The sequence below is a fragment of the Hippopotamus amphibius genome, chromosome 10 (genome assembly GCF_030028045.1).
Source record: "Hippopotamus amphibius kiboko isolate mHipAmp2 chromosome 10, mHipAmp2.hap2, whole genome shotgun sequence".
Classification (NCBI taxonomy): Eukaryota; Metazoa; Chordata; class Mammalia; order Artiodactyla; family Hippopotamidae; genus Hippopotamus; species Hippopotamus amphibius.
In genome coordinates, this window is record NC_080195.1 from 25,696,377 (window position 1) to 25,709,233 (window position 12,857).

The following is a 12,857-nucleotide window of genomic DNA, read 5'->3' on the forward strand; positions in this document are numbered from 1 at the left end:
AAAGAAAAGGTTCTTGGGCAGGGGGTACAGGGTCTAGTTGAGGTCAGGGGTATCACACTGAAAAAAAGAATTAAGTGATAGTTTACAGATGGAGCAGTAAGAAGCTCCCAAAAGGTGACCACCTCTGTTATGCCCTCCAGGTAGAGAACTGAAAGAACCCTCTCTGGGAAATGTGACCAGCCCAAAAGAAAACCCCTAAAAATACTGACATGGCAGGTAACCATACTACAGAGCTGAGCTGTGAACTGCAATCATGTGAGTTATAATAACATAAACACTGAAATAACAATCTAACTGAAATCCCCATGTTCCCTTGTGGGAAGTCAGTGGATAATGCCTAACATTACAAATTCCAACTCTGCAAAATTAGGAAGTAACAATATAAGCATGTTATTAAGAAAACAGAGAGCTGAAAGAGCAGAAGTGATTGCTTCTAGGGACTGGAAAAGGAGGGCAGATTCTGCTGTTTCTTTGAAACAAGCCTTGTCCCAGAGTGTTTAATTCAACTCGGTACACAAATACATTAGATAAAATGTAACTTAAATAAACCAGAGTTTTAATCATAGGGTCTAATGCACTCGTTCAAGAATGCCAGGCACAACCTGGGTAAATTACATAACATCTCAAAGACCCAGTGAAGATGTTCTCATTGCCACCCCGACTCCACGCCAGGGTTGCCCACCAACTTCACTTAACCATCTATGAGACAATGTTGCCTGAAGCCTGGCTACATGCCAGGCACTGTTGCAAGCAGTGGGGTGGCAGCAGTGAACAAAACTAAGTCCCTCTTCATCCTGACTTACATTCTGACATGGGAGACAACAGGTTACTGGTCCCAAAACAGTAAGAGAATTTTTTTGGGGGGGGGGGGATAGGTGCTCTGCCAGAGTTTCCAGTTAAGGGATGGTGAAAATTAACCCCCTGAATGAGGTCTTACAGGGACAGTAAGAAACATAAAAATGTATGTTTACAAAAATAAACTCAAAATGCCTTAAAGACAAATATAAGACATGACACCATAAAACTCCTAGAAAAGAACATATGCAAAACATGCTCTGACATAAATCGAAGCAATGTTTTCTTAGGTCAGTCTCCCAAGGCAACAGAAATAAAAGCAAAAATAAACAAATGGAACCTAATCAAACTTATAAGCTTTTGCACAGCAAAGGAAATCATAAACAAAATGAAAAGACAACCTTAGGAATGGGAGAAAATATTTGTAAATGATGTGATTGATAAGGGCGTAATTTCCAAAACATACAAACAGCTCATACAACTCAATAACAAAAAACCAAACAACGCAATCAAAAAATGGACGAAAGACCTAAATAGACATTTCTCCAAAGAAGACATACAGATGGCCAACAGGCACACGAAAAGATGCTCAACTTCACTAATTATTAGAGAAATGCAAGTCAAAACTACAATGAGGTACCACCTTACACTGATTAGAATGGCCATCATTAAAAAGTCTACAAATAATAAATGCTGGACAGGGTAGAGGGAACCCTTCTACACTATGAATAGGAATGTAAAATGTTGCAGCCACTATGGAAAACAGTATAGAGGTTCCTTAAAAAACTAAAAATAGAACTACCATATGATCCTGCAATCCCACTCCTGTGCATATATCCAGAGAAAACTCTAATTTTAAAAGATACATGTACCCCAATGTTCATAGCAGCATTATTTACAATAGCCAAGACATGGAAGCAACCTGAATGTCCATGTACAGAGGAATGGATAAAGAAGATGTGGTACATATATACAATGCAATATTACTCAGCCATAAAAAAGAATGAAATAATGCCATTTGTACACAGATGGAGCTAGAGATTATCATATTAAGTGAATTAAGTCAGAAAAAGACAAATATCATATGATATCACTTATATGTGGAATCTAAATATGATACAAATGAACTTATTTACAAAACAGAAACAGACTCACAGACGCAGAAACAAACTTACAATTACCAGAGGGATAAATTAGGAGTTTGGCATTAGCAGATACATACTAATATATATAAAACAGATAAACAACAAGGTCCGGGAGTCGCGGCGGAGGGCGGCGCGGCGCCGCCCGCCTCCCCTCAGACCGCCTTCCGCCCGGCCCCGCCCAGCGCGAGGGGCGCGCGGCCTCCCCGAGCCCCGGAGACGTGGGCCGCTGGCGGGAGGAGGCGACGGGGACGCGAGCTCCGGCCAGCTTCTCGGCGGCGCCGTGGGCACTAAAAAAAGAACTTTTGTCTGGGAGTAGAAGTCGCTTCTGACCAACTGCTTCTGAGTCTCTTCAGGACTCCCAGATGGATTCAGTGGAAAAGACAACAAACAGAAGTGAACAAAAATCCAGAAAGTTTTTGAAAAGCCTCATCCGGAAACAGCCCCAGGAGCTGCTCCTGGTCATCGGGACGGGCGTCAGCGCCGCAGTGGCCCCCGGGATCCCCGCCCTGTGCTCGTGGAGGAGCTGCATCGAGGCCATCATCGAGGCCGCGGAGCAGCTGGAGGTGCTGCACCCCGGGGACGTGGCCGAGTTCCGCAGGAAGGTGACCAAGGACAGGGACCTGCTGGTCGTCGCCCATGACCCGATCCGGAAGATGTCCCCTCGCACGGGCGACACCAAGCCCAACTTCTTCCAGGACTGCCTGATGGAGGTGTCCGACAACCTGGGGCAGCACATCCAGAACCCGCTGGTGCTGCAGTCCATCCTCAGCCTGATGGAGAGCGGCACCATGGTGCTAACCACCAACTACGACACCCTGCTGGAGATCTTCGGGCGGCAGCAGAGCAGGCCCATGGAGTCTCTGGACTTGAAGGACAAGACCAAGGTCCTTCAGTGGGCGAGGGGACACATCAAGTACGGAGTTCTTCACATTCACGGCCTGTACACAGACCCCTGCGGGATGGTGTTGGACCCATCGGGATATAAAGATGTCACTCAGGACCCAGAAGTCATGGAAGTTTTCCAGAACTTGTACCGCACCAAATCTTTCCTGTTTGTGGGCTGCGGAAAGACCCTTCGTGACCAGATATTCCAGGCCCTCTTCCTTTATTCGGTGCCGGACAAGGTGGACCTGGAGCACTACATGGTCGTGCTCAAGGAGAACGAAGACCATTTCTTTAAGCATCAGGCAGACATGCTGCTGCACGGGATTAAGGTCGTGTCCTACGGGGACTGTTTTGACTATTTTCCGGGGTATGTGCAAGACCTCGCCGCTCAGATCTGCAAACAGCAAAGTCCAGATGCCGATCGAGTGCACAGCACCACGTTGTTGGGTAATGCATGCCAGGACTGTGCAAAGAGGAAGTTAGAAGAAAACGGAATTGAAGTTTCAAAGAAACTCAGACACTCAGATGCTGATGACGCTGGAGGATCTTGAAATCTTTAAAACCGGTAAAACTTGCAGCTTGAAAACCGGCCTTCTGTAACCACAGTGCCATCCCAAACGATGAGGAATGTTAGCAAGCTCCGCACAGGGTCTCTCAGTCCCGAACCGTCAAATACCCCAAAAGAGCCACGTGGGTGTGCGGCCCCCGGAGGCTGGGTGCGGGAGTTCCGCTGTGTTGAACTGCTCGGAGGTGACGCGTGCACACGGCAGGTATCCTTTGTGACGACTGACAGACGACTACCTCAGGGACCAAGTCAGCGGGCAGGGACGTACCTGGTGTCCCCGACTCCCATTTGACGCCCTCTTTGTCAGGTGGTTTTTTCTCTAATAGAAGGGGGAGAGTAAAGACTGTCCAAGCAACAGTAGTTGCCAAAGAGAAAATAAGACACTAGACACTTCAATTTTATAATGTTTATGTGGAAACATCTGTTACTGCAGAAAAAAATTAGAAGTATGTTTGTTACAGTGTTAGGCACTGAGTCTGCAAGTGCCAGCGGTGTTTTAAGAATGACCAGACCTGTAGGGCTTCTCTGGAGTTCTGTAACTTTAGTTACTTTGTTTCTAAAGAATGGTGGGTCTCACTGCTGCTTAGAAGTAAAGCCTCCAAGAGCCAGAGGGCCTTTTCAGAAGCACAGGTCAGTGTCCAGGTGCAGTACATGATGGGTAACTGAGAAATTAGAAGTGGAGCACAAGACCAAGTTTTAAACTTTTAGTTAAATTCCAAGCCTTCCAGGCCTTTATTGTATGGGTTAAGGTCCAACCTTTCTGTTCTTATCTCTTAAAATCCTCTCCCCACGACCCATATTAAAGGATTTGCACAGTGAAGTAGGCAAAACGTGTCAAGGGCCTGTAACACCTTAAACGTCCACACAGGGCAGACGTGTGCTGGGCGGCGAGCCTGTGCCCGGGCATTGCTCTGTGCCCCGGGCACCGGCCCTGCTTGTTTCTGTCTCAAGGCTGCCGGTTTTGTAGCTCCCCGCAGGTTCAGAGAAAGTGAAGAACAAGAGGCATTCTTCAGTTGGGATGTGTAGGGAATGAGAGAGAAGCCAGAGAGCTGCTTAAGCCCTTTTTTTTTCTTTATGAAGCATGGAAAACATACCTTTTATGTTACTCTGGTCAGAAATAAAATTTTATCTTCAAAAAAAAAAAAAAAAAACAACAAGGTCCCACTGTCTAGCACAGGGAACTATATTCAATATCCTGTAATAAACCATAATGGAAAAGAATATGAAAAAGAATATATATAGATATTTTGAAATCTGTGGGTGGGAGGATCGAGAAGCCTGCACCTGGGGTGGAGGTCCAAGGCCTCCCACTCATCACTCAGGATCCAGTCCTAGAGAGCTGGATTGTAGCTGTCCTTTGAGGAAGACCAGTCCCACGTCTTTTCTCTTCGTAATCTCCAGGCTTCAACAAGGTGTGCTAATATCCACTTTCCTGAGGAAGTTAAATATTTTCAGTAGCCTACTTTTCTCTTTCTGTCCATGTACCTGTATTTACTAAAAATTCTATTTAGAAACTCAAAACAAAAAGCAGTTCTTGACCCTAACTACCCTCACTCTCCTCAAGGGCACTTCAACCCCACTCTCATGACAGACAGGGTTCAAGAGAACTGCTTTAAAATGCAGAGTTGTGTTTGAAAGCACTACAGCAATGGCTGCTAAGACTAAATTCTGTAACTCTAAGGATTTTTGTTTTTAAAAATAATTTATGCACTTGTGACTGCTTAATTTTTGTTTCAGAGAATTGCTGTGCTGATGTAGCTGAAGCCTCACGTTTCTCAAATGATTCAAACCAGACACAGAATTCACTGTATTTCATGGTGAAAGTCTTTAACTATTACTTCCAGAAACGTGTTTATATTAAGTAAATGAATCATCTCTAGAAAGAAAAAAAAAGAAAGTAAGCTACAAAGGAAACAAAGTCAAAAATATTCCTGGTTCTGGACAAAAAACAAGGTCCTACTGATAGCACAGGGAACTATATTCAATATCCTGTGACAAACCATAATGGTAAAGAATATGAAAAGAATATATATGTATAACTAAGTCAATTTGCTGTATGGAATAAATTAACGCAACATTGTAAACCCACTATACTTCAACAAAATCTAAAAAAAAAAAAAATTCTGCTTCACAAAAGCTTCAAAGTCCCATATTCCTTCGAGTTTCCATTTCCGTTAATTAGGTCAGCTTTTGTTACCTGAATCATTTTCCTGCCTTTCCTTTTTCAATCGTGCTGCACCAGAGTCCCAGCTGCAGTTGTAAGTGACCTACTTAATTAGAATTTGGAATCCTCAGACGGAAAAGTGTATTGTATTCACTCTAATTTGCTCAACAGATCCTATTAAAGAACTGAATGGCTAATTTGGTTTGTTACACTGCATACACTGAAAGCACTTCCAAAATCCAAATATCTAGGTTTTACTAGAGTCATGAGTGTACATTCAAATACAGCTTGGGAGAAAGAGCCCTGGATCAGGTGTCAGGGCACCTTGGTTCTCTGCCCAGCTCTGCTGCTAACCCCTGTGTAATTCTGGTACATCCCTGACCTTCCTCAGCCTCAGTCGTCTCGCCTTTATAATATAAAGGGGAGACTAGACTCCCAGGTCCTTTAGGGCTATAAGTCTCTGTGACTACCTCCTGAGTGCCAAGCGTGTACAAGGCACTGTGCTCGTACAGGGGGAAGGGGAGTTACAAAGACGCCCTGTCATCAAAAACTCTACACTCTCATATGGAAAAGAAGATGATACAGGACAAAACCAAATGCCACAGTTACCTTATTCATCTCCTTTATGCCTCATTATTGGCGCTGTGCCCAGCATACTGTAGATGCTGAATTAAATGACATAAGAGAGATATAAAATGCCTACGGACATTTAGAGAAGAGAGGCTATATCTAACGGAGGGAAATCAGAAAAAGTTCACAGGTGTTATATTTGAGTTGGTTTTTAAAAGGCCATTCAATTTTCCCTGGAAGGAAAGTTAAATACTTATCTTCCATAGTAAGAATCAATATATAAAGCCTAAAACTGAAAAACCAACAAGTCACAATCTAAGTGTGTCATTTGGAAATGCAGGAGCTATATGTGCATGTATAACATGTTAAAAAGTTTTAAATGTTTAAAAGATAGTGACCGTGACACAACCGCTCTGGATGTTGGTCTGGAAATATCCACTAAATGTAAATTCATACCAAATAATTCCACTGCCAGGTATGAATCCTCATGAAATCTCACACAGGCACATGGATTGTTTACTGTAGTGTTTTTTGTCATAAGCAAGTTTTTTAAAACAACCTAAATGTCCAACAACAGGAAAATGGTTAAATGAAGTGTGATATATAAATCCAATGGAAAAAAAAAGAAAAAAGAAAATAATTAAAAAAACAAAAATAAATAAATAAATACAATGGAATTCTATACAACAGTAAAATGGGTGAACTGGAGCTATAAGGACCCAACATTGATAAACCTCAAAAACCATGTAACAGAAAAAGTAAGTTACAGAGAGAAAGTTAACATATCATACTATTTATGTAATTTTTAAAACATACAAAAAATACTATATGTTGTTTAATACATACAATGGAATATTACTCAGCTGTAAAAAGCAATGAAACTGGGACATGGATGGACCTAGAGACTATCATACAGAGTGAAGTGAGTCAGAAAGAGAAAAACAAATATCGTTTATTAACATATATATGCGGAATACAGAAAAATGGTACAAATCAACCAGTTTGCAAGGCAGAAATAGAGACATAGATGTAGAGGACAAACATATGGACATCAAGCGAGGAAAGCGGAGAGGGTTGGGGCGGAATGAATTTGGAGATTGGGATACCAAATTATACACTCTAAATATATGCAGTTTATTGTATGTTAACTGTATCTCAATAAAAGTTCTTAAAAAAAAAACTATATGTTGTTTAATGTGCGCGTGCACGTGCACACACACACACCAACTTCAAGATCATGACTCCCTCCTGGTAGGAGGAAGGAAATGAGATCGGGTCAGGGAGGGGCTCATAGAGGCTTTCAGCTTTGCTTGTAATATTTTATTTCTTACACTATGTAGTAAGTACATACACACCCATTTACATTAACCGTGTATTTTTGTGTCTAACTGAAATACGTCTAGGCGCCCGTGTTAAAATTTGGGAAATTAAATGCATACATTTAACGTTGCTTCATCTCAAGACACCACTGGAGGATTACAGTCCCTAATCCAAACTCTCAGAGCTTTATGTGTTTCGGAATTCAGAATACTTTAGATGTTAGAAAGGAATCAGGATGCAATTCCATGTGTTACATTACGCCTTCAGTGGGACCTGAAAGCAACTGATGTTCAACATAAGCAACTGACACTACACAGACGGCTGTCTGCCCCTCAGAACGAGATCAGCCGCCAGCCTGGCCCTATACCAACAGCCCTCACTCCTCAAACCTCCACTGACTCCGCTCTAGGAGCAGAGGAGGGCAGTGAGTGGATGAGGACACCTGCAGGCCTTCGGAGCCTCCGGACTCCGTCACATCTGGGTGCGTAAGTGCCTGGAATTCCCTGCCTCCCCATCTCTACCAGGCACGAGTGCGCATTGCTCTGTGGCCCCGACCAACTGTGGGGCATATACACCCCCTGATTCCTGCTGAGCCCATTTTCTGCTTTATTTAAGTTATTGTTAGGCAGAACCCTAAGGATGACTCAGAGCTACACCCCAGTCTCATCCTGCCACTCCAAAGCCAGCACTACACTTACACACACACACACACACATTCGTACCACACTCTAAAGCAGATGTCCTTTCACTGACTCGCTAACTTAAGTGATTAACCTTGCCTATCTTTGGTGAGCTTGCTAACCTGTATTCCCCCGCCCCCCTATCATTTAGCATCCAGGAGCTCCCTATTTTTAGCAGCTGCCGGCACCTTGCTGCTCCACCTGGCTGGGTCTGGCTGCCCTTCAATCCCAGCACCACATATAATCAGCCTCGGGAAGTGATGAGTATCAACTAGCTCTTGAAAGCTGATGTTGAACGATCTTTTTATTTTTATTTCTGATTAATCTGTGCTGATGTCCAGTGAAACATCACTTATGGTCATCAAAATCTCCTGGCCACTATCGCCGATGACATTCTGAATTGATATCAGCCGTAAAATCCATAGCCAATTCCTAAATACCAAGTTCAGTAAGCATGGTACCCAACTGTGAAAAGGTGAGAAGACATAGCTCTTCTCCCGTATAAATACCAAGTGGCCCAGCCAACCACCCACCTCTGTTGGTCCAGCTCGCTTATTTACTGTATTTGCTCAGTGCTTAGGCCCTCCACAGAGCAAGCGCAGAGTAAACTGGGCGTGCCAAAGTGCTTTCAAGAGGAGTCCACCATCTCCTCCTTGAGAGAAAGGCAGTAACTCAGCACTGAAGTAGGATGTCAGCAAACTGAGGGAGAAAGGCAAAAGCCCTACTTACCATAGAAGAGGAAGGCTTTGGTCATGCGATGATGGAGGTAAGTCCGGTTCATGGTGAAGAAACAAGCGTCCGCCCCGCACTGGCGTAGCTTCCCAGGTTCCCCTGTCAGTGAGGACCACCAGAGCATGATGGGGTAGCTATCAGTTGCCGATGTTCTTTTCCTACTTAGGGTCAGTCCTTCCCTCTTAAGGAACGGATGGAGATGTACAGGCTCTTCTTCCATTTGTGCATGTCCATCTTTCAAATCAGAATTTTTAAACTTCTTCCCTTCAAATTTTCCCAGCTCAACCACTACCTAAAAGAGATGATTATGACCAGTGTCAGACTGTTTAATTTCCTTCTGCACATCTCCCATTCACCTGGATGATTTAGCCTCTTATTAGTTTTCGATTGCTACCGTAACAAATTATCCCAAACTGAGCAATGCAAAATGGTGCAAATTTATTGTCATACGATTCTGGAGGTCAGAAGTCTGAAATGGCCTCACTGGGCTATAATCAAGGTGCTGGCAGGGCTACGCCACCTTTTAAGAAATTCTGGGGGCGGGGGGAGTTCATTTCCTTGCTTTTCTCTTAGGGGCACCCACAGTTCCTGGCTCGTGGCCCCCTTGCTCCATCTTCAAGACCAGCAATGCTGTATCTCTCTGACCCTTCTTCTGTCATCCTATCTCTCTCTGACCACAGCCAGGAGAGACTCCTCTTTTAAGGGCTCATGCGATTACACTGGGCCTGCACAGGTAATTCGGGGTTATCTCCTCACCTCAAGGTGTGTCACTGTTATCCCATTTATAAAATCCCTCTTGCCAAGTAAAATAACATAGCACAGTTCCCAGGGATTAGGGTAGGGACACAGCCACCAAAATATCTACCAACAAGGATGCTTTATTCTACTGAACACATAACAGATACATCTCTCCTCCATTTCATAGGCATATTTAGAATCCAGAAGTGGTTGTGTCTCTTAATGAAACCTGTGAGAGTCAGGGCTATTATCTGGCTATTGCTGGAGACCACACTCTGAGGAAAATGAGTTATAAATTACCAACTGCTTTCTTTTTAGTATAATTAGAAGGGTCATAACATGGATCTTATATTTCTAATAATATCCACTATGGCATGGAGATGGCATAAGTACTGGGCTCCTTCTCACTTAAAACCATGTTTTTTTAAATTTATTACAAAAGAGTCTGCATCCTGGAGAGCTCGGTCATCAATCGCAGTAATCTTGAGGGCAGGGTGGGCAGAGTGGAATCAGAGGGGCAGCAGTTCTCCAAAGCGCTGCCTTTTCCTCAAACTTTAAGGTTCGATATTGACATGGCGTTACAAAAATACGTTAGAGACAGCAGTAGAAAAGTAGGGGCTGGTCTGTTTCATATATAACAATACCGTAGTAGTCAGACTATGCAACAAATAAAGCAGCTAAAAGAAGGCATATTTTCATGTATTAACTGGTCCACCAGTCAACAGAGGACACTACCCATGCAGCCTGCAGGCCCCATTCTCAGCAGCCTATGGTGGTGGCTTCTTTATGTATTTGCTACCTTTGGTGTCCGAAAAGGGCCCCTGCCCACTGAGGTGACAGAGAGTCTGTAATTCCCTGGGGAGGGTCTAAAACATCCACTGGATTCTCTGAGGGGTCCAAGGCCAAAAAACTAAGAGCCTCTCAGTGAAAGCCACATATGAGAAGTATTCCAAAAGGAGGAAAGAATTCTATTAGCAACAAAGAAAAAAAAAAAGCACGGATCACTTGTGACACTAAAGTCATCATAAGAACAGTAAAACCATCACTGAAAACTAAAAGCCCTTGCCAATAGCTTTCTCAGTGTCTTTATGATAACATAATAATGTGGTTACTTCCCAGTAGCTTGACAGAATGGAGCTGACTTATAGCCACAAATGCTCTACTTTTTCACCCAACCTTTCCCTGCAAATGTACAACCAGCAACTTTAAAGAAACACGTCTACAAAGCCATAGTTATAACTTAAAAGACAAATTTTGCTCCACATTTCTGATCAAAGTCTACTATGCTAGGTATAAGGTCATACCCAAATAGTAAGGATTGGGACTTGCCTGGAGGTCCAGTGGTTAAGACTCCATGCTCCCAATGCAGGGGGCATGGGTTCAATCTCTCATCAGGGAACTAAGATGCTGCATGCCGAGCGGCCTAAAAAAATTTTTTTAATTAAATAATAATAATAATGATTGCTTTAAGAAGAAATTTTCCTGCCAAACAGCTTTTTAAAAAATATTTAGCCTCACAAGAATATACAATGGAAAAAAAGACAGCCTCTTCAATAAGTATGCTGGGAAAATTGCACAACAACATGTAAAAGAATGAAATTAGTACACTTCCTAACACCATACACAAAAATAAACTCCAACTGGATTAAAGACCTAAATTTAAGGCCAGACACTATAAAACTCCTAGAGGAAAACATAGGCAGAACACTCTATGACATATATCAAAGCAAGATCCTTTTTGACCCACCTCCTAGATTCATGGAAATAAAATCAAGAATAAACAAATGGGACCTCATGAAACTTAAAAGCTTTTGCCTAGTGAAAGAAACCATAAACAAGACAAGAAGACAACCCTCAGAATGGGAGAAAATACTTGCCAACGAAGCAACTGACAAAGGATTAATCTCCAAAATATACAAGCAGCTCATGCACCTTAATACCAAAAAAACAAATAACCCAATCCACAAATGGGCAGAAGACCTAAATAGACATTTCTCCAAAGAAGACATACAGATGGCCAACAAACACATGAAAAGATGCTCAACATCACTAATCATTAGAGAAATGCAAGTCAAAGCCACAGTGAGGTATCACTTCACACTGGTCAGAATGGCCATCATCAAAACATCTAGAAACAATAAATGTTGGAGAGGGTGTGGAGAAAAGGGAACTCTCCTGCACTGTTGGTGGGAATGTAAGTTGGTACAGCCACTATGGAAAACAGTTTGGAGGTTCCTTAAAAAACTACAAATAGAACTACCATATGATCCAGTAATCCCACTCCTGGGCATATACCCAGAGAACACCATAATCCAAAAAGAAACATGTACCATAATGTTCATTGCAGCACTACTTACAACAGCCAGGACATGGAAGCAACCTAAATGCCCATCAACAGATGAAGGGATAAAGAAGATGTGGCACATATATACAATGGAATATTAGCCATAAAAAGGAATGAAAATGAGCTATATGTAATGAGGTGGATAGACCTAGAGTCTGTCATACAGAGCGAAGTAAGCCAGAAAGAGAAAAACAAATACTGTATGCTAACTCATATATACGGAATCTAAGAAAAAAAGGTACTGATGAACCCAGTGACAGGGCAAGAATAAGGATGCAGATGCAGAGAATGGACTGGAGGACATGGGGTTGGGGGGTCGGGGGGACGAAGGGGAAGCTGGGACCAAGTGAGAGAGTAGCATAGACATATATACACTACCAACTGTAAAATAGACAGCTAGTGGGAGGTTGCTGTATAACAAAGGGAGATCAACTCGATGAGGGGTGATGCCTTAGAGGGCCGGGACGGGGAGGGTGGGAGGGAGTCGTGGGAGGGCGGGGATATGGGATACATGCATAAATACAGCTGATTCACTTTGGTGTACCTCAAAAGCTGGTACAAGAGTGCAAAGCAATTATATTCCAATAAAGAGCTTAAAAAAAAATTTAGCCTCAGATATCACTATCAGGTGGTAAGAAGCGTGGGGGACAAAGGAACATACTCAACAAAACCATGAGGAGAAAATCTGCCAAATCCAAAATCTGGGAAATTCAAAAGGACAAACGACCTAGTCTCTTCAACAAACCCATGACATGGAATAAAAGATGGGGCAGAAGAGACTTTTATAGAAAACACACACACACACACACACAATTCTTGAGAGACACCAAGTAAATTCAGTGTGTGGATTTGTTTATTCCAGATTCAAACCAACCTGTTACAAGACTTTTTTGAGATAACTGGGAAAAATTTAACATGG

General features: G+C 42.8%; 2 protein-coding genes across 6 annotated transcripts in view; one reads left to right on the forward strand and one right to left on the reverse strand.

The window, feature by feature from the left end:
• The window catches only part of FUT10 (fucosyltransferase 10), a 69,939-nt gene that overhangs the window by 48,190 nt on the left and 8,892 nt on the right, over positions 1 to 12,857 (reverse strand). For all 5 annotated transcript variants that reach the window (XM_057697296.1, XM_057697299.1, XM_057697298.1 and 2 more), the window contains one exon: positions 8,854 to 9,148. In XM_057697296.1, coding sequence (XP_057553279.1) covers positions 8,854 to 9,148 — 295 coding nt within the window. The remainder of the gene's footprint in view (positions 1 to 8,853; positions 9,149 to 12,857) is intronic.
• LOC130830230 (protein FAM118A-like) lies at positions 2,220 to 3,812 on the forward strand. The gene has a single exon (XM_057697300.1). It carries the CDS (start codon positions 2,303 to 2,305, stop codon positions 3,374 to 3,376), a length of 1,074 nt encoding a protein of 357 aa, XP_057553283.1. The 5' UTR covers positions 2,220 to 2,302; the 3' UTR covers positions 3,377 to 3,812.

Excerpts from the sequence above, each read along its gene's own strand:
- LOC130830230 (XM_057697300.1), top strand. The coding sequence starts at position 2,303 with ATGGATTCAGTGGAAAAGACAACAAACAGAAGTGAACAAAAATCCAGA.